General features: G+C 41.6%; 1 protein-coding gene across 43 annotated transcripts in view; it reads left to right on the forward strand.

The window, feature by feature from the left end:
- The first annotated feature begins 7,371 nt into the window (after positions 1–7,371).
- LOC126989568 (CUB and sushi domain-containing protein 1-like) overlaps positions 7,372–22,345 on the forward strand; it is a 70,228-nt gene continuing 55,254 nt past the window's right edge. For 7 of the 43 annotated variants that reach the window (XR_007743440.1, XR_007743443.1, XR_007743450.1 and 4 more), the window contains exons 1-4: positions 7,379–7,654; positions 9,227–9,357; positions 10,868–10,931; positions 20,919–20,997. Coding sequence is in view for 6 of the 43 variants with exons in the window: in XM_050848140.1 (XP_050704097.1) it covers positions 9,242–9,357; positions 10,868–10,931; positions 20,919–20,997 (259 nt within the window). In the remaining 37 variants the exon portion in view is untranslated. The other 36 variants (XR_007743444.1, XR_007743446.1, XR_007743447.1 and 33 more) reach the window with 25 other exon arrangements.

Genomic DNA, 22,345 nt, shown 5'->3' on the forward strand with positions numbered 1-22,345 from the left:
GAATACACTAAAATACAACATAATTGAACAGAATATATTAAAATAGAACAGAATACAACGGACTACAATAAAATACAACAGAAGACAACAGAAGACAACATAATACATTAAAATACAACAGAATACAACAGAAGACAAGAGAATACATTAAAATACAACAGAATAAAACAGAACACATTAAAATACAACAGAATACCATAAAATACAGCAAATACAACAGAATACAATGAAATACAGCAGAATACAATGAAATACAACGTAAAACAATAAAATACAACAGAATGCAGTGAAATACAGGATAATACAATAAAATACAACAGAATACAATAAAATAAAAAAGAATACAATGAAATATAACAGAATAGAATGCAATACAACAGAATAGAATAAAATGCAACAGAATACAATGAAATCCAACAAAATACAATGAAATACTAATAAATACAAATAAATACAACAGAATACAATGATTGAAAGGTTGATGGTGTTAATAGGCTATGCTAGAAAGGCTCATGTTGTTAATATGCTAATGTAGAAAGGTTGATGTTGTTAATAGGCTAATGTAGAAAGTTTCATGGTGTTAATAGGCTAATGTAGAAAGGTTCATTGTGTTAATAGGCTACGATAGATAGTTTGATGGTTTTAATAGGCTACGATAGAAAGATCGATGTTGTTAATAGGCTAATGTAGTGTAATAACATAATACATTAAAATACAAGAGAATACATTAAAATACAACAGAATACAACAGAATACATTAAAATACAACAGAATACAATAAAATTCAACAGAATACAAAAGAATACATGAGAATACATTAAAATACAACCGAATAAAACCGAACACAACAGAATACAACAGAATAAATTAAAATACAACAGAATACATTAAAATACAACAGAATACAAGAGAATACATTAAAATACAACCGAATACAATAAAATACAGCAGAACAAATAGAATACAACAAAATACATTAAAATACATCAGAAAACAACAGAATACATTAAAATACAACAGAATACAAGAGAATACAATAAAATACAACATAATACAAGAGAATACAATAAAATACAAGAGAAAACAACAGAATACATCAGAATCCATAAAAATACAACATAATAAAAGAGAATACAATAAAATACAAGAGAATACAACAGAATACATTAAAATACAACAGAATACAAGAGATTACATTAAAATACAACAGAATACACTAAAATACAACATAATTGAACAGAATATATTAAAATAGAACAGAATACAACAGACTACAATAAAATACAACAGAATACAACAGAAGACAACATAATACATTAAAATACAATGGAATTCAACATAATACAAGAGAATACATTAAAATACAACAGAATACAACAGAACACATTAAAATACAACAGAATACCATAAAATACAGCAGAATACAACAGAATACAATGAAATACAGCAGAATACAATGAAATACAACGTAAAACAATAAAATACAACAGAATGCAGTGAAATACAGGAGAATACAATAAAATACAACAGAATACAATAAAATAAAAAAGAATGCAATGAAATATAACAGAATAGAATGCAATACAACAGAATAGAATAAAATGCAACAGAATACAATGCAATACAACAAAATACAATGAAATACTAATAAATACAACAAAATACAACAGAATACAATGATTGAAAGGTTGATGGTGTTAATAGGCTATGCTAGAAAGCCTCATGTTGTTAATATGCTAATATAGAAAGGTTGATGTTGTTAATAGGCTAATGTAGAAAGTTTCGTGGTGTTAATAGGCTAATGTAGAAAGGTTCATAGTGTTAATAGGCTACGATAGATAGTTTGATCGTTTTAATAGGCTACGATAGAAAGATCGATGTTGTTAATAGGCTAATGTAGTGTAATAACATAATACATTAAAATACAAGAGAATACATTAAAATACAACAGAATACAACAGAATACATTAAAATACAACAGAATACAACAGAATACAAGAGAATACATGAGAATACATTAAAGTACAACCGAATAGAACCGAACACAACAGAATACAACAGAATAAATTAAAATACAACAGAATACATTAAAATACAACAGAATACAAGAGAATACATTAAAATACAACCGAATACAATAAAATACAGCAGAATACAACAGAATACAACAAGAAAATACATTAAAATACAACAGAATACAACAGAATACAATAAAATAAAACAGAATGCAACAGAATACATTAAAATACAACAGAATACATTAAAATACAACAGAATATATTAAAATACAATAGAATACAACAGAATACAGTAAAATACAATAAAATACAACAGAATACATTAAAATACATCAGAAAACAACAGAATACATTAAAATACAACAGAATACAAGAGAATACAATAAAATACTAGAGAAAACAACAGAATACATCAGAATCCATTAAAATACAACATAATACAAGAGAATACAATAAAATACAAGAGAATACAGCAGAATACAACAGAATATATTAAAATACAACAGAATACAACAGAATACAATAAAATACAAGAGAATACAACAGGAGACAACATAATACATTAAAATGCAACATAATACAACAGAATACAAGAGAATACATTAAAATCCAACAGAATACAACAGAATACATTAAAATACAACAGAATACCCAAAAATACTAAAGAATAGAACAGAATACAATGAAATACAGCAGAATACAATGAAATACAACGTAAAACAATAAAATACAACAGAATGCAGTGAAATACAGGAGAATACAATAAAATACAACAGAATACAGTAAAATATAATAGAATACAATGAAATATAACAGAAAAGAATGCAATACAACAGAATAGAATAAAATGCAACAGAATACAACGAAATCCAACAAAATATAATGAAATACTAATAAATACAACAATATACAACAGAATACAATGATTGAAAGGTTAATGGTGTTAATAGGCTATGCTAGAAAGGCTCATGTAGGCTAATGTAGAAAGGTTGATGTTGTTAATAGGCTAATGTAGAAAGTTTCATGGTGTTAATAGGCTACGATAGAAAGGTTCATTGTGTTAATTGGCTACGATAGATAGTTTGATGGTTTTAATAGGCTACGATAGAAAGGTTGATGTTGTTAATAGGCTACTGTAAGGTAATAACATAATACATTAAAATACAACAGAATACAATAAAATAATATAGAATACATTAAAATATAACAGAATACAACAGAATACATTAAAATACAACAGAATATAATAAAATACAACAGAATGCACCAGAATACAACAGAATAAATCAGAATACATTAAAATACAACCGAATACAAACGAATGCAACAGAATACAACAGAATACATTAAAATACAACAGAATGCAACAGAATAAATTAAAATGCAACAGAATACAACAGAATACATTAAAATACAACAGAATAAAATAAAATATAAGAGAATACAACAGTACAACAACAGAATACATTAAAATACAAGAGAATACAATAAAATAAAACAGAATACAACAGAATACATTAAAATACAACAGAATACAACAAAATACAACAAGAGAATACATTAAAATATAATAGAATACTACAGAATATAGTAAAATACAACAGAATACAACAGAATACACTATAATACAACAGAAAACAACAGAATACATTAAAATACAACAGAATACAAGAGAATACAATAAAATACAACAGAAAACAACAGAAGACAACATAATACATTAAAATATAACAAAATACAACAGAATTTTTTTTTTTTTTTTTTACGTTGTTGCCTATTGCGCCGGTAGGCATCTTCCCGGTGGGGCCTGATGGTCGGCCCAAGGCGTTTTCCAGGTGGGGCCTGATGGTCGGCCCAGCCCGTTCTGGCGCAGGCGAGTGTTTATAGTGGCGCCATCTTGCATTGGCTCATGCTGCCCCCCGGAACTCGTTCATGATTCGCTTGGACGGCTTCCTCTAGAGTCCGGGTTGATGGGTGGGCTTCAGGACAGCATGTGGGTAGTTTTAAGCCACTCGGCGGTGACTGAAAAATCCGAGTGGTAGCGTGGGGATTCGAACCCGCGTCGTCCATCACGCGGTGAATGTGGGTCCAGTACGCTACCACCTACGCCACCGCTTACCTACAAGAGAATACAACAGAATACAACAGAATACATTAAAATACAACAGATTACATTATTATATAACATAATACACTAAAATACAACATAATTCAACAGAATACATTAAAATACAACAGAATACAACAGAATATAATAAAATACGACAGAATACAACAGAAGACAACATAATACATTAAAATATAACAGAATACAACAGAATACAATAGAATAAATTAAAATACAACAGAATACAACAGAATACAATAAAATACAACAGAATGATACAGAAGACAACATAATACATGAAAATACAACAGAATACAATAGAAGACAACAGAATAAATTAAAATACAACAGAATGCAACAGAATACATTAAAATACAACAGAATACCATAAAATACAACAGAATACAACAGAATACAATGAAATACAACAGAATACAATGAAATACAACGTAAAACAATAAAATACAACAGTATGCAGTGAAATACAGGAGAATACAATAAAATACAACAGAATACAATAAAATACAATAGAATACAATGAAATATAACAGAATAGAATGAAATACAGCAGAATACAATAGAATGCGACAGAATACAGTGAAAGCCAATGAAATACTAATAAATACAACAAAATACAACAGAATACAATGATTGAAAGGTTGATGGTGTTAATATGCTATGCTAGAAAGGCTCATGTTGTTAATAGGCAAATGTAGAAAGGTTGATGTTGTCAATAGGCTAATATAGAAATTTACATGGTCTGAACAGACTACGATAGAAGGGTTCATTGTGTTAATAGGCTACGATAGATAGTTTGATGGTGTTAATAGGCTAATGTAGGGTAATAACATAATACATTAAAATAAAACAGAATACAACTGAATACATTAAAATACAACAGAATACAACAGAAAACATTAAAATACAACAGAATACAACTGAATACAGTAAAATACAACAGAGGACAACATAATACATTAAAATACAACAGAATACATTAAAATACAACAGAAAAAGACAAAATACAACAGAATACCATAAAATACAACAGAATACAATAGAATACAACAGAATACAACAAAATACAACAAAATACAATGAAATACAACAAAATACAATGAAATACAATGAAATACAACAAAATACAACAAAATACAATGAAATACAATGAAATACAACGAAATACAATGAAATACAACAAAATACAATGAAATACAATGAAATACAACAAAATACAATGAAATACAATGAAATACAACAAAACAAAATAAAATACAAGAAAATACAATGAAATACAATGAAATACAACAAAATATAATGCAATACAACAAAATACAATTAAATACAACAAAACACAATGAAATACAACAAAATACAATGAAGTACAATGAAATATAACAAAATACAATGAAATACAATGAAATACAACAAAATACAATGAAATACAAGAAAATACAATGAAATACAACAAAATACAACAAAATACAATACAATACAACAAAATACAATGAAATACAACAAAATACAATGAAATACAATGAAATACAACTAAATACAATTAAATACAACAAAATAGAAATAACTACAATGGAATACAACAAAATATAATGAATTACAATGAAATACAACAAAATACAATGAAATACAATAAAATACAATGAATTACAATGAAATACAACGAAATACAACAAAATACAATGAAACACAAGAGAATACAACAAAATACAATGTAATACAATAAAAATACAATGAAATACAACAAAATACAACAAAATACAATGAAATACAATAAAATACAACAAAATACAACGAAATAGAACAAAATACAAAAAAATACAATGAAATACATGAAACTACAATGAAATACAATGAAATACAACAAACTACAATGAAATACAACAAAATGCAATGAAATACAACAAAATACAATGAAATACAATGAAATGCAATGAAATACAATAAAATGCAAGAAAATACAATGAAATACAACAAAATACAACACAATACAATGAAACACAATGAAATACAACAAAATAGACCAAAATACAACGAAATACAATGAAATACAACGAAATACAATTAAATACAACAAAATGCAATGAAATACAACAAAATACAACACAATACAATGAAACACAATGAAATACAACAAAATAGACCAAAATACAACAAACTACAATGAAATACAACAAAATGCAATGAAATACAACAAAATGCAATGAAATACAACAAAATACAATGAAATACAATGAAATGCAAGAAAATACAATGAAATACAACAAAATACAACACAATACAATGAAACACAATGAAATACAACAAAATAGACCAAAATACAACGAAATACAATGAAATACAACGAAATACAATTAAATACAACAAAATACAATTAAATACAGCAAAATACAACAAAATGAAATGAAATACAATGAAATGCAACATAATACAATGAAATACAACAAAATACAATGAAATACAATTAAATACTACAAAATACAATGAAATACAACAAAATACAACAAAATACAACGAAATACAACAAAATACAATAAATTACTAGAAAATACAATGAAATACAATGAAATACAACGAAATACAATGAAATACAACAAAATACAATGAAATACAATGAAATACAACAAAAATACAATGAAATACAACAAAATACTATGAAATACAACAAAATACAAAAAAAAGTCACCGTTTGCATGAAAATAACATATACCTGATTTTCATATTTTTGGGTGGGGGGAATTTCACACGAGATTTCCGGGCCGATATCTCCCTTAATATTGAGTGTAGCGTTATGCCGAGGCCAGAAATGGATTCCTCGTCTTATTTTACCCAAGAAGAGTCGCCGTTTGCATGAAAATAGCTTCAAATAACATAAATATAATTGATTTTCATGTTTTTTTTATAATTTCACGCTAGTTTTCCGTGCCGATATCTCCCTTAATATTGAGTGTAGCGTTATGCCGAGGCCAGAAATGGATTACTCGTCTTATTTTACCCATGAAGAGTCGCCGTTTGCATGAAAATAGCTTCAAATAACATAAATATAATTGATTTTCATGTTTGTTTGATAATTTCACGCTAGTTTTCCGTGCCGATATCTCCCTTAATATTTAGTGTATCGTTATGCCGAGGCCAGAAATGGATTCCTCGTCTCGTTTCCTTCCCGTTAAGTCGCCTTTTGCAGGACATGGCCGCTTTTTTTTTTTTTTTTTCTAGGGACCCAAAGTATAACACTTTCACCTCAAGTACGAGAGTCCAGTGCGGGACACCTGGCGATTTCTGAGCCCCACACTGCTTTTATCACCCAAATAACCGCCTTCACATATGATTATTGTTTAAAGGGTTAATTATTGGGGCTTCTTGGCATCAGGTATGGGTCAGAAGCCGGTAAATGCGCGGCTTTGAGTACGATAATCTAGCATCGGTGCGCGGTAAAAAATCATAACACAGCTGATCGTCCACGCAGTTCCTCCTTCACGACGTGTTTTGAGAGGTGCTTGCAGTGTTTTTGGCGGTAAGACAGTGTATTTTTACGTTCATGGTACAGAGGAAGGGTCAAACTACCACCAGGGTCATTGAATACCCCTGAAAATGCTTACAACGCCTACGGAAGCCTTGTCAAATACGTGTTTATAGGTGACGAGTTTTGACCCCGCGCCGTATCAGCTGTTCTTAAGAGGTCATAAAGGAGATGAATCGTGTTCCCGTGAGTGACTTTTAACGTTCATGGTACAGAGGAAGGGTCAAGCTACCACCAGGGTCATTATCTACCTCTGGAAATGTCCCCCACAACGCCTACGAAAGCCTTGTCAAATATGTGACTCATTGACCTCAAGCATCAACCGCCCCCAAAATCATGTTACCGTTGATGAGGTTTCAGGCCCTGCTGCTGCTCTGCTTCTAAAAGGTGAAAAAAAAAGAGATTAATCGCTTTCCCGTGAGTGTTTTCTCACCTTCATAGTACAGAGTTACGTCATGTGACGGACGAGTGTGTGACGTGGCAGCAGCAGTGTTTAAATGTGTTACGTGATCCCAGAGAGTGTTACACGTTGTGACATTAGTAGTATTCTGTTACCTGGATACATGATAGGGCTGTTACTGGCTGTGTTACGTCACTGTGTTAAGGTGACGGGCTGTGACGTGGGCTCTCAGGTGTTATGCAGTGTTAACAGTGCCACCGACAGTTCCATGTTCAGCAGGTGTTACGTGATGCAAGACAGATTAGTTACCCAGTGTTACAGTGTCTTGTTAACCACCTACCTGGTGTGACCCCCCTCCTGTGATGTGGGCTCAGCCAGGGTGTTTAATATGCAGTGCCACAGACAGTGTTATGTTACCAGGCAGTGTTCACAGTGGCATAGATTCGTGTGGTGCCAGAATCAGTGTGATGCCAGCCATTCGTGCCGGGGACGGCAAATGTATAGAATAACACCCATGTGACCCTAGGACCCTATACAGAGGCTTCGGGAATATTCGCACCGCTGTGATGTAGTACTCTTGTTAATTAAAGTTAATCTCACGTCAAGGCTGACCTGACCAAGGCCACAGCAGGTCACACAGGGCTGTCACCTACCAAAACAACCCTCGCTTATCATCACCACAAGCTCTTTAGTGGGTGTGCGTTTAGGGCGTTGTGTGGTGGTAATTACAACATTTCTAGCACATCCAGCCTGGTTTTGACAAGCCAGCAGACGTGTTTATGTCACAAGGGGTGTACTTTTCCGCGCAGGCTCTTCCCTTTCCTCACCCCGGAGCTCGCAGTCTCTCTCTCTCTCTCTCTCTCTCTCTCTCTTTTCCTTCAATTTTCCTCTTTTGTCCTTCTTTTTCCTCCATATTCTTTTTATTTGCCTTCTGTTCTCCTCTCTTTTCCTTCTGTATTCCTCTCTTTTCCTTCTATACTTCTATATATCAAAGAATTTGTGATCAGATTATGTATCATCTATTTTGGAGGTTTAAATCATGGCACAAATTTGGCCCGTCGCTGCTACATGGTAAAGCCACAAATTTGGCCCGTCGCTGCTACCGGGTTAATTAACGGCTGTGTCCCCCCAACATACCTTCTCCTCACCTCAGTCTTCCCCCTCAGGAGCGTGACACCAAGATGACCTACCAGAATGTGAGCATCGTGCTGTCGCCCACCATGCAGATTTCTCACCGGGTGCTCAATGTCTTCTTCCTCAACCGTGCCTACCTCTTTGGGGGAGTCGCCATCAAAAAGTGAGCCTTCGGGGACTTGGGGGAAGGGACACCCACACACCCACACAGAAGCATGGAATAGACTGGAGGAGGTGGTTTGTTCAAGAAACATTTTAAGGAAAGGCACGGCATGGTGGTAATTACAAGATTTCTAGCACACACGACGGGGTTTTGACAAGCGGACAGGTGGCGTGTTTATGTCACAAGGGTGTATTTCTCCACGCTGGCCTCACGGTTTCTTTCAGGTCGATGGGCGGTGAGACTGCCAGCTCCAGGGTGAAGAAAGGGAAGAGCGTCAAAATACACCCTTGTGACATAAACACGTCACCTGTCCGCTTGTCAAAACCCCATCGTAGTTGCTGGAAATGGAAAAGAATGCTGCTATCCAGTTTAAAATGTTGCCCCTGATGTTATAACTTTTTTCTCAATTAATCTCCTGTGTGGAACTTTATCAAATGCTTTAGCAGAATCGCAATATGCAACATCCACTGCGCTGCCTTCGTCCAGATACTGTGTCCATTGGTCCAGCAAGGCAATGAGCTGCAGCCGGCACCGTTCATCATCTGCCCGTCTGTAGTATTGTTTTCTGCTGAGTGGTTGATAATTCTTCAAATGCTCTGAAAATTTTCTCTTATTTTGGTTTCCATTATTTTGCATATGACAGGTCAAACTCACTGGTCTGTAATTACCTGGTTCATTTGTATCAGCCTTCTTATACATGGGTGTAATGTTGGCCAGTCTTCATGTAACTCACTGGTCTGTAATTACCTGGTTCATTTGTATCAGCCTTCTTATAGATGGGTGTAATGTTGGCCAGTCTTCATGTAACTCACTGGTCTGCAATATCTTCCTGAGTGTCCCTCCCCTCTTTTATCACCAGTGGGCCTGGAGTGCCAGGCAGTGTTAACAGTGCCACAGACAGTGTTATGTGATGCAAGACAGATTAGTTACCCAGTGTTAGGCTGTCTTGTTACCTGACCTGCCTACCCCTCTCCTGTGACATGGGGTCAGGTGTTATGCAGTGCTATGTGATGCCAGGCAGTGTTCATAGTGGCATAGATTTGTGTGGTGCCAGAATCAGTGTGGTGCCAGTCATTGGTGCCAGGGACGGTATATGTATAGAATAACACCCAGGTGGCCCTAGGACAAAGCTTTATTATTCTCCCTCACTCCCCTCAATGTTACCAGCTTACCGTAGGCATAACATTGTATCTTTCTGTTTCTGGCCCATAAATATTGCAAAAAAGAGCATCAGTAATTACCGACGTTAACAATAATTATAAATGCATATTGTTATCTTTATGGGGCGATAGTTTGGGGTCAGAAAAGACAATACGCCAAGTACTACTAAGGGCTGGTAACCCTAAACTACCACTTGAGCCAGCTAAACGTAATATATGGAGGAGAAAAGAATAAATGAACCCGTGGACATACCCACAACTCCTGTGAAAGCCTTGTCAAATATGTGTAGGCCTACTTGTGTGCCAACATATGTAAGAGCATGGGCCTAACTTTTCTTCTTCCTCCTCAGGTTTCGGGCGCCCAGCCGTACACGTGAACTAACAGTCTTGGCTTCAGGGCAGGTCGCTAAAATGGTATGTGTGTGTGTGTGTGTGTGTGTGTGTGTGTGTGTGTGTGTGTGTGTTACGAAGGTTTTCATCATTAATATAAAAGCTTGTTGGGGTGAGAGGTGGAGTCAGAGGTCAGCGATGAATAGATACGTTTATTGGGGTAGTGAGAACAGACTCCCGCCGTGAGGGGCGGCCGGGCTAACTGAGGCTTTCGCACTAATTAATTTTTTTCTTGGTAGATGGTGGCTTGCGCTAATTGCGGTTCGCTCTAATTGATCTCGCTCTAACTGTAATTACCTGGTTCATTTGTATCAGCCTTCTTACAGATTGACGCACCAGTCACTGTTTGGCGATGTGAGGAAATAGAGGGAAATGAGAGGGGGTGAAAGGTGGAATAGTGAAGAGGAAGAATAAGGGAGAGGTTTACCATCACAAGGGCAATTTATCATCGGTAATGTTATGACAGTATGGTCAGAGGTCACCAAATATATTAGGCTGGTGTACGAAGGCACCCTTGTTCACAGCCCTGGGTAAGCACACATGTTTGCGCGTGATGAAAATAAGAAGCGCAATTAAGGTATGCGAATGACTGTTGATAATTTGTGTTAAACGCATCTGGTGGTAGGCGTTGGATGTGATTGTTGAAAGGTGGTTGATGACACCAGCGCCATCCTGTCAGTGTCGAGTTTGCCTCCGTCGCCGGTGTTGGGCACGATGAGCCTCTTGGCTGTCTTGACGGCGACCTCGGCCCTTCCGTTGGATTGTGGGTATTGGGCAGAGGACATGCGCACCAACACGCCCCACTTTTTCAGGAACTCCATCATCTCGTCACTGGCCAGGTTCGTGCCGCCATCCGTGGATACTTGCTCCGGGGCCCCCCAGCGGGCGAAGTATCGCCGCAGTTGCGTCTTGATTCTCTGGGACGTGGTGCCGTGTGGGAAGTGAGCTATTTCCAGCCAGCCGGCAAGCCTGTCGGCGTAGGCCATGTACGTGTGTCCTTCGTGCTGGAACATGTCGGCCACCGTCTGCTGGAACGGGTACTCAGGGGGCGGCGTCATCGCCAGCGTTTCTGCGGGCTGCGATGGGGCGCGTGTTTCGCATTCTGTGCATGCGGAGCGGTGGTGCCGCAGGTCCCCCTCAATCCCCGGCCAGTATACACACACTGCCTCGCCCTCCGCAGCATGGAATCGAGGCCCTGGTGGCTGGCGTGTAGGTTTGCTGCTACCTGCTGTCGGAGAGCTTCGGGGATGACGAGGCGCACGTACCCCTGGTCAAACGTATGTCACTACGTCGTGCATCACTGCCAGCCTGTCCCTCGCCCCATAGAAGGGACGCAGGGATGCCACTTCTTGTGCTTTATGCTGGTGCCAGTCACCCGCCATGACCTTGGCGACTAACATCTGGTACGTCGGGTCGTCGGCGGCCTTCCGCTTGACCTCCTCTTCGTCCACCACGCGTCCCTCCCGATCGGTGCAGGCTATGACTGCGGCGGCGACTGCCCCGATGATATCCTCGTCCGAGTCGAGGTCCGCTGTTGTCGGGGGTGACTTGAGGGCTGGGTAACGGGACAGGAAGTCGGCGGCGGTGTTGCTCTTCCCAGGCAGTATTTGATTTGGAATCGGAACTGTAGTGTTCGTTCCTTGAGCCTGAAGAGCCTGGGGTTGACAACGCTCGTCAGAGCTGTCTCCTAGGAGCTTCACAAGGGGGCGGTGGTCGGTCACGATGGTGAGGTTTGGGCATCCCAGCAGGAACAACCTCGCCTTTTGGAGGTACCACGCCACCGCCAGAGCCTCCCCTTCCACAGCTGCGTATCCAGCCTCGGCGGTGGTGAGGTGCCGGCTGCCGCACAGGGCCAGGTGCCACCCGCCCTTACAGCAGTATGGGGCGGAGGCCGATGCACAACTGCAGTACTGCTGGAGGATGACGAATCCGATGCCCTCTCGGCTCCAGTCGGTGATGGCAGCGGTGGGGCGGGTTTTATCGTAATACGTCAGACCGTCCTTGGCCAGCTGGCATATAGTGTCCTGGGCTTGGCGGAATTTCTACTGAAGCTGGTCGTCCCAGTACACGTGTCTTCTGGTTGGTTTCTTCAGTAACTCCCGGAAGGTGTTCATGATCGGCGCGGTGGCGAGGAAGGGGGCGAGCTGGTTTACGAAGCCATACCACGATCTGATGTCCGCGGTGGATGGCTTGCCCGGCATGTGGAAGCCCCTGACGTGGAAGGCTGACGTGGGCGTACGGGCGTGATCTTAAGTGTCTTCCTCTGTGAGAAAATAAGGATATATATTTTTCATGGCGGGCTTGGGGCAGATACTTAGCCCGTAACATAGTTTTCGTTTTCACGGCTAAAATAGATCTTTCCTGCACTAGTCTCATGTACCCACGTGTGCACGGGCGTGGAAGGCTAATGGGAGTAGGTGGAATTCGTAATTAGGTCATGTTCGATGTCGAAGAATGGGTAAATAGGGTCAGTAAATTGCGTGGTGATAATTAAAGGGGGCGGGGGCTAACGGTAATGGAGGGGGGGCTAATGGGTGTTGGTGAAACTCGAAAATGGATCATGTGAGGTGTCAAATACTGGAATAATGGGGTCAGTAAATTGCGTGGTGATAATGAGAGGGGGCGGGGGTTAATGGTAATGGGGGGGGGGGTCATTGGGAGTAGGTGGAATTCGTAATTTGGTCATGTTCGGTGTCGAATAATGGGTAAATGGGGACAGTAAATTGTGTGGTGATAATTAAAGGGGGCGTGGGTTAATGGTAATGGGGGGGGGGCTAATGGGAGTAGGTAAAACTCGAAAATAGGTCATGTGAGGTGTCAAATACTGGGTTAATGGGGTCAGTAAATTGAGTAGTGATAATCAGAGGGGGCGGAGGTGAATGGTAATGGGGGGGGGCTAATGGGAGTAGGTGGAATTCGTAATTTGGTCATGTTCAGTGTCGAATAATGGGTAAATGGGAACAGTAAATTGTGTGGTGATAATTAAAGGGGGCGGGGGTTAATGGTAATGGGGGGGCTAATGGGAGTATGTGGAATTCGTAATTAGGTCATGTTCAGTGTCGAGTAATGGGTAAATGGGGTCAGTAAATTGCGTGGTGATAATTAAAGGGGGCGGGGGATTACGGTAATGGAGGGGGGCCTAATGGGTGCAGCTGAAACTCGAAAATAGGTCATGTTCGGTGTCGAATGATGGGTAAATGGGGTCAATAAATTGCGTGGTGATAATTAAAGGGGGCGTGGGTTAATGGTAATGGGGGGGGCTAATGGGAGTAGGTAAAACTCGAAAATAGGTCATGTGAGGTGTCAAATACTGGGTTAATGGGGTCAGTAAATTGAGTAGTGATAATTAGAGGGGGCGGGGGTGAATGGTAATGGGGGGGGCTAATGGGTGTAGGTGAAACTCAAAAATGGATCATGTGAGGTGTCAAATACTGGAATAATGGGGTCAGTAAATTGCGTGGTGATAATGAGAGGGGGCGGGGGTTAATGATAATGGGGGGGGGGGGCTAATGGGAGTAGGTGGATTTCGTAATTAGGTGATGTTCGGTGTCGAATGATGGGTAAATGGGGTCAATAAATTGTGTGGTGATAATTAAAGGGGGCGTGGGTTAATGGTAATGGGGGGGGGGGGCTAATGGGAGTAGGTAAAACTCGAAAATAGGTCATGTGAGGTGTCAAATACTGGGTTAATGGGGTCAGTAAATTGCGTGGTGATAATCAGAGGGGGCGGAGGTGAATGGTAATGGGGGGGGGCTAATGGGAGTAGGTGGAATTCGTAATTTGGTCATGTTCGGTGTCGAATAATGGGTAAATGGGAACAGTAAATTGCGTGGTGATAATTAAAGGGGGCGGGGGTTAATGGTAATGGGGGGGCTAATGGGAGTATGTGGAATTCGTAATTAGGTCATGTTCAGTGTCGAGTAATGGGTAAATGGGGTCAGTAAATTGCGTGGTGATAATTAAAGGGGGCGGGGGTTTATCGTAATGGAGGGGGGCCTAATGGGTGCAGGTGAAACTCGAAAATAGGTCATGTTCGGTGTCGAATGATGGGTAAATGGGGTCAGTAAATTGCATGGTGATAATTAAAAAGGGCGGGGGTTAATGGTAATGGGGGGGGGGGCCAGTGGGAGTTGGTGGAATTCGTAATTTGGTCATGTTCAGTGTCGAATAATGGGTAAATGGGGTCAGTAAATTGCGTGGTGATAATTAAAGGGGGCGGGGGCTAATGGTAATAGAGGGGGCGAATGGGAGTACATGAAACTCGAAAATGGGTCATGTGAGGTGTCAAATACTGGGTTAATGGGGGCAGTAAGTTGCGTGGTGATAATCAGTGGGGGCGGGGGTCGATAGTAATGGGGGGGGGGGCTAATGGGAGTAGGTGGGATTCGTAATTTGGTCATGTTCGGTGTCGAATAATGGGTAAATGGGGACAGTAAATTGCGTGGTGATAAATAAAGGGGGCGGGGATTAATAGTAATGGGGGGCTAATGGGAGTAGGTAGAATTTGTAATAAGGTCATGTTCTTTTCTTTTTCTGTTGTTTTTCTGTTGTTTCTGTTGTTTTCTTGCTGTTTTCTGTTGTTTTTTTGTAGTTTTCTGTTTTCTGTTGCTTTCTGTTGTATCTCGGTTGTTTTCTGTTGTATTGCTGTTGTTTTCTGTTGTTTTTTGTTTTTCTGTTGTTTTACGTTGTTTTCCTGTTGTTTTCTGTTGTTTGCTGTTGTTGTTTTTTGTTTTCTGTTGTTTTTTGTAGTTTTTCTTTTGTTTTCTGTTGTTTTTCTGTTGTTTTCTCTTGTTTTCCTGTTTTCTGTTGTCTTCTGTTGTTTTCTGTTATTTTTCTGTTGTTTTTTGTAGTTTTTCTGTTGTTTCCTGTTGGTTTCTGATGTTTTTCTGTTGTTTTCTGCTGTTTTCTATTTTTTTTTTTTCTGTTGTTTTTTGTTTTCTTTTGTTTTTCGGTTGTTTTTCTGTTATTTTTCTTTTCTCTTCTGTTGTTTTCTGCTGTTTTTCTGTTTTCTTATGTTTTCTGTTGTTTTTCTTTTGCTTTCTGTTGTTTTATATTGTTTTTCTGTTATTTTCTGTTGTTTTCGGTTGTTTTTTTGTTGTTTTCTTTTGTTTTCTGTTGTTTTTCTTTTGCTTTCTGTTGTTTTCCGTTATTTTTCTGTTGTTTTTCTGTTGTTTTCTAATGTTTTCTGTTGTTTTCTGTTCTTTTCTTTTGTTTTTCTGTTGTTTCCTTTTGTTTTTCTTTTGTTTCCTGTTGTTTTTCTGTTGTTTCTTGTTGTTTTTCTGTTGTTTCCCGTTGTTTTCTGTTGTTTTTTCTGTTGTTTTCTGTTGTTTTCTGTTCTATTCTGTTGTATTCTGTTGTATTTTAATGTATTCTGTTGTATTCCAGTGGTGTCGTCAGAATTGCTGTACGTTTAGAAATAAGGGACGTTTATGCATTTTTTTCATTGACTTGGAAAAAACACGAACGTTTGCTTGATTATTGACGAACGGCTTAGAGTTGACTCATGCAATATCAGGTAATGTGGCCTAAATACTGGCCACTGGGGGGCGTGGACTATTACAACATAATTTAGAGGTGTGCCGGCAGGTGTGTGAGGTGCCAGGTCAGGTGTGCCAGCGTTAGTTACCCCGTTAGGAGCGATTCTAACACCCGCGTCATCGGGGGCCGCCGGACCTGAGCCCAGCCCCGTACAGACAGTTTTTCTTACGTTGTGTCACTAATTATCGTTTGCAAGAGTCGCCACAACGCCCCACGCATTCACTGTCGATGGGGAAAGGCTTTCCTACACTGGCGTTAGCGTAGATGATGTAATATTGCAGAAAACAAGCCCAAATATTCTCGGCGGGCGGGGCGGGGCAGTTTGACATTCACCTCGTAACAAAATTTTCGTCTTCACGGCTAAAATACATCTTTCCTGCACTAGTCTCATATATCCACGTGTGCACGGGCGTGGAAGGCTGACGTGGGCGTACGGGCGTGATCTTAAGTGTCTTCCTTTTTGAGAAAATAAGGATATATATTTTTCGTGGCGGGTTTGGGCAGTAACCTGGCCCGTAACATATTTTTTTCGTCTTCACGGCTAAAATACATCTTTCCTGCACTAGTCTCATATATCCACGTGTGCACGGGCGTGGAAGGCTGATGTGGGCGTACGGGCGTGATCTTAAGTGTCTTCCTTTTTGAGAAAATAAGGATATATATTTTTCGTGGCGGGCTGGGACAGTAACCTAGCCCGTAACATATTTTTTCGTTTTCACGGCTAAAATACATCTTTCCTGCACTAATCTCATATATCCACGTGTGCACAGGCGTGGAAGACTGACATGGGCGTACGGGCATGATCTTAAGTTGCTTCCTTTTTGAGAAAATAAGGATATATATTTTTCGTGGCGGGCTGGGACAGTAACCTAGCCCGTAACATATTTTTTCGTTTTCACGGCTAAAATACATCTTTCCTGCACTACTCTCATATATCCACGTGTGCACGGGGGTGGAAGGCTGACGTGGGTGTACGGGCGTGATCTTTAGTGTCTTCCTTTTTGAGAAAATAAGCATATATATTTTTCGTGGCGGGCTTGGGCAGAAACCTAACCCGTAACATTTTTTGTTTTCACGGGTAAAATACATCTTTCCTGCACTAATCTCATGTATCCACGTGTGCACGGGCGTGGAAGGCTGTCGTATGAATCGAACTCGAGCTCTCTCGTTTGTGAGCCGAGTGTGCTAACCACTGCACCACGAAGCCCCCTGCTGGGTTGGGGGGTGGGCGGTTAGTTTGCATATGTGGACATTTTTTGTGGTGTGTAGTGGGCTGGTGTAATAGTGGTTTAGGTCTGGTAATTCCTTGTATTTTACAGAAACCACTACATGCGTGAGATGACCCGCCCCGCCCCGCCCCACCTTCCTGGCCTGCCCGCCCCCTGGCATAAATTGGTAAGAAATGCCTGCTGTTAATGGATATTCCAGTCCATAGCTATGTGGGGTGTGTTGTTATATATACCCTTGACTTGCATCCCTTTACTGTAAGATTCAAAACAATTCTAACCTAACCTTGGGAGTAGGAGTTAGGTAGCATATTAGCTTTGCATACCAATTTTGAGACACTGACTGTTCATTTCTAATAAATATATGATGCCTGTTATTATTTATAAGGTTATAGTTTCCAGAAACCCCTAAATGACCGACTCTTCCATGCCTCAGATGACCCGCCCTGCCCTGCGTCATGACCTCCCGGCACACATTGGTAAGAAATGCATACCACTGTTGATGGTTACACAAGCCCATAGCTGTGTGAGGGGTGATTTTTTCTCATTTTTCTTGCTTAGAGGGACCATTACGAAACATGATCTCTTGCTGCTACCGCCGGGTCAATAAAAAAAGAAAACTAACCTAATCTAACCCCGTCTGAGAATTTACTCTGAAAATTTCTCGTATTCCATTTGTACCTTGATTCCTTGGTACTACTTATTTCTGCTTTGGTCAGTATATGATGCTCTTTATTATGGGGATGCTGCTATTTTACAGAAACCGTGCGCTGAATGGATGACTTTTTAATGCTGGAGGTCCACTCCCTGACGCCCCGCCCTGCCCCGCCCTGCACGTCACGACCTGCCCCTGCGTCAGTTGGTAAGTAATGCATAGTACTGTTAATGGTTATCCAGCACACAGCTAGGTGGGCAATATTGTTGTCATATATATTACCCATGAGCTGGTTCTGTTTAAAGCAAGAATTATTACCTCATAAAACCTAATGTGCCGCTGATGCAATACATTGTCCAAGGTGTGATCAAATCGCTAGGAAGTTTAGTGTTATTTAATTCTAACCTAACCTAATGAACAAGACCTAACATGACACCTGACTGACCTGTGTCTCTGCCAGAATACAATGGCTGTTATAAAACTTTTCACATTTTTTTCAGAAGTTTTCAATATTCCGTAAGCTGTTAGTTAGTATTAAGATACTAACATAATGTATTAAACCTCCTGTGAAACGTCGCTAATATGTATATTGTATACCACCGTCAGGGTAAGTGTCAGGGAGGGATTTTTAAGTGTCTTCCAGCAAATTGTCTGAGGTGGTGGGCACTTTTTTCTTATATATATGATGAGTGTATTTACTCATGAGAATATTGTTTACATGAGTTAGTTTACTTTTACAACTCTTAAGCTGAATTACAATTATTAGATTTAAAACCTCAATTCCACCAACAGTTATAAATACTGTTAATCTTATAGCTCAGTTCAAATTACAGCTACTCTTCCTCGCACTCGGTCTCCTCGCTTTGCACGGTGCCAGCCGCACGAGCAGCCTCCCGCCCCGGGCCTCCACCACCTGTGGTGTCGCGACGGGCGGCCTCGTGAGCACAACACATGGCCCTCAGGGCGTCGACACTGCCGATTGAGTCACACGCCTGGTACACTTGTTGCCTCAGTGTCACGTCACGGAGGACTCCCATTAACTTTCTAAGCGACAAGTACTCCGACAAATCTGTGCTACGCTGTTGGCACTTAAAGGCACAGTCTGTCGCTTTCTGTGTGCACTTGGTTATGTACTCACTGACACACTCCTGCTCCTGCCTCACTCCAAAGAACTCTGCCCACTGCACTGCCTGTGTATATGGCCGAAGGACGAGCTTGCCGATGGCGTCCAAGGCCGTGGGTGGAGTCAGGGTGCTCCACCGGTCCATAGTGAAGCGTGCGTCCAGGGCCCAATGCAGGGCAGGGACGCATTGGAGCCTGACGTGTTGCACTGCCTCCTGTGGCGGCCACCTGCACAGAAGCAGCCAGCACTCCATGGACCTCCTCCGTGACTTAAAGGCGGCTGGCGACATCTCCAGCTCGCACTTCTCTGGAGCGGAGGCTGGTGACGGCCGGGGAGGAGTGGTCAGTTAGTAGGTCCAGACTTCCGTTCACTGTGCCATGTAAGATGTCTGGCCAAGGAAATGCAGGGCGTGTGTGCTCCCGTTTACTGAGTGAGTCAATAACTGACAGAGGTTCGCCTCGCGGGTGCGGGCGCAGGCAGAAAACATCTCGTACATCCAACAGGAACCCCCTTATATGGGCGGTTGCCTACGTCACTATACGTCATTACTACGTCATAACCATTGACTTTACACATTAGGCACTGAGGGTGCACTCTATGATATGGTTACATCCTCATAAGTACATAAGAGTGAATATTCATGAGTAGTCTACATGGCTTGGGTTTACATGATTCTCGTCCTTTAGCGTGGTGCTGTCGTTGGGTGAAGTGGGTGGTTTCCGGCAGAGCTATGTGGTGGCCTGAGACGCCCCTTTTTACTTCCTGTGTGTTTCCATAATGGTTTGTTCTTCACACTGTCGCCTCGCTTTGCTGTGTTCTTCAAATTGTTCTTGTTATTAGATGAATTCTACCGTTCATCATCGCTTTCTTCTTCTTTATTTATTTGTGGTGCTCGTACTGGGTCAGGAGGTGTTACTGCATCTGTGTTGGTAGATGTAGTGCCCTGCGGGGCACCACAAGTGCCTGCCTGCCTTTCACAGCCTTCCTCTTCGTGTGTGTGTGTGTGTGTGTGTGTGTGTGTGTGTTGTGTTGACTCTTATTTTCTTTTATTTTTTCTTCCTAACTGTTTTCCTGTCAACAGAGTGTCCAGAGGAAGGAAAGAAGAGAGAAAGGAAGGAAGTGAGTGGACAGCTTTTGGTGGCTTTTTCTTTGGTCAGGTCAGGTCAGGTCAGGGGCCGGGACATGCAGCTTTTTTTCCTTGTCCTCAGAAGAGTGTTCTGGCCACAACTGTCAGTGTTAGATTGGAATTATAAGAACCAGAAATTTGTAAGAAAAGTTTTTGAGGAAACAGTTTTGTTGTTTGGAAGAAGAATGTCATGGCTCTGTGAACCAGTCCTCCACCTCCTCCTCCTCCTCCTCCTGTGGTGGCTTATAGCAGCACGTGTAGTGTGCCGGGCTGCACTGTGTTGTCAGTCTGGGCAGCAGCAGTGTTCTGGGCTCATCCACTCATTGTAATGTTGGTTTTTCAGAGCGGTGGCACTGCCCGGCACTTCCTCAAGAAGGCTCTCCTGCCCCTGACTGGCTGGTGTGACAGTCTGCTGCTTCTTGGTGAGTGTAAGATGTCCGGCTAAGGAAACGCAGGGCGTGTGTGCTCCCGTTTACTGAGTGAGTGAGTAACTGACAAAGGTTCGCCTCGCGGGTGCCGGCGCTGGCGGAAAACATCTCGTGCATCCAACATCCCCCCTCCAAGATACATCTGTGCCCAACAATGGATCTGAAAATTATTATTCCTACTAGAAATGAATACAATGCTATGGACTGGGTGGGAGCATAACGGGGGGATGGTGTGTGTGTGTGTGTTCATACAAAGTCATCCAGCCAGTGAGGCCGCCGTGTGTGCCTCCGCGGTCGGCACAGCTGCGGTGACGGGTCACGCGTCAGTGCTGTAGACGGGGCGGCCGCAGGTCGTGGAGGACCGGCGCCACTCTGTTGTACCTCTGGCCTGTCTCCGTGGGGGTTAGGCGCCGTGGATGGCCTCAGATGCTTTCTGTTCCTTATGGAGACGCGCCCGCTGCCGTCCAGTCTGACAGCATACTGTCTGTGGGGTCTGGCTTCCACCACGAGGCCCGTCCGGTCCCACAGGTTAGATGACTGGTTTTGGACCCTCACACGCGTACCGGGCGATAGGGGCAGGAGCCTCCTGGGTGTGCTGCTTGCCTCCCGGGCGTTGTTGTCGTCTGCCATCTGCACCTTTCGCCTGCGGAGCGTCCAGCCCCACTGTCCGTCAACCATGAGCTGCCAGTGGGCCGTCGGTACTCCATCTCGCAGCTGCCTGCCCGCTGCAAACTGGGCTGGGGACCTGTCTCCTCCTCTTAGCGGGGTGTTGAGGTACCGTAGCAGAGCCAGCGCCATCCTGTCAGTGTCGAGTTTGCCTCCGTCGCCGGTGTTGGGCACGATGAGCCTCTTGGCTGTCTTGACGGCGACCTCGGCCCTTCCGTTGGATTGTGGGTATTGGGCAGAGGACATGCGCACCAACACGCCCCACTTTTTCAGGAACTCCATCATCTCGTCGCTGGCCAGGTTCGTGCCGCCATCCGTGGATACTTGCTCCGGGGCCCCCCAGCGGGCGAAGTATCGCCGCAGTTGCGTCTTGATTCTCTGGGACGTGGCGCCGTGTGGGAAGTGGGCTATTTCCAGCCAGCCGGCAAGCCTGTCGGGGTAGGCCATGTACGTGTGTCCTTCGTGCTGGAACATGTCGGCCACCGTCTGCTGGAACGGGTACTCAGGGGGCGGCGTCATCGCCAGCATTTCTGCGGGCTGCGATGGGGCGCGTGTTTCGCATTCTGTGCATGCGGAGCGGTGGTGCCGCAGGTCCCCCTCAATCCCCGGCCAGTACACACACTGCCTCGCCCTCCGCAGCATGGAACCGAGGCCCTGGTGGCTGGCGTGTAGGTTT

This window comes from Eriocheir sinensis, unplaced genomic scaffold (genome assembly GCF_024679095.1).
Source record: "Eriocheir sinensis breed Jianghai 21 unplaced genomic scaffold, ASM2467909v1 Scaffold1218, whole genome shotgun sequence".
In the NCBI taxonomy this organism is placed as follows: Eukaryota; Metazoa; Arthropoda; class Malacostraca; order Decapoda; family Varunidae; genus Eriocheir; species Eriocheir sinensis.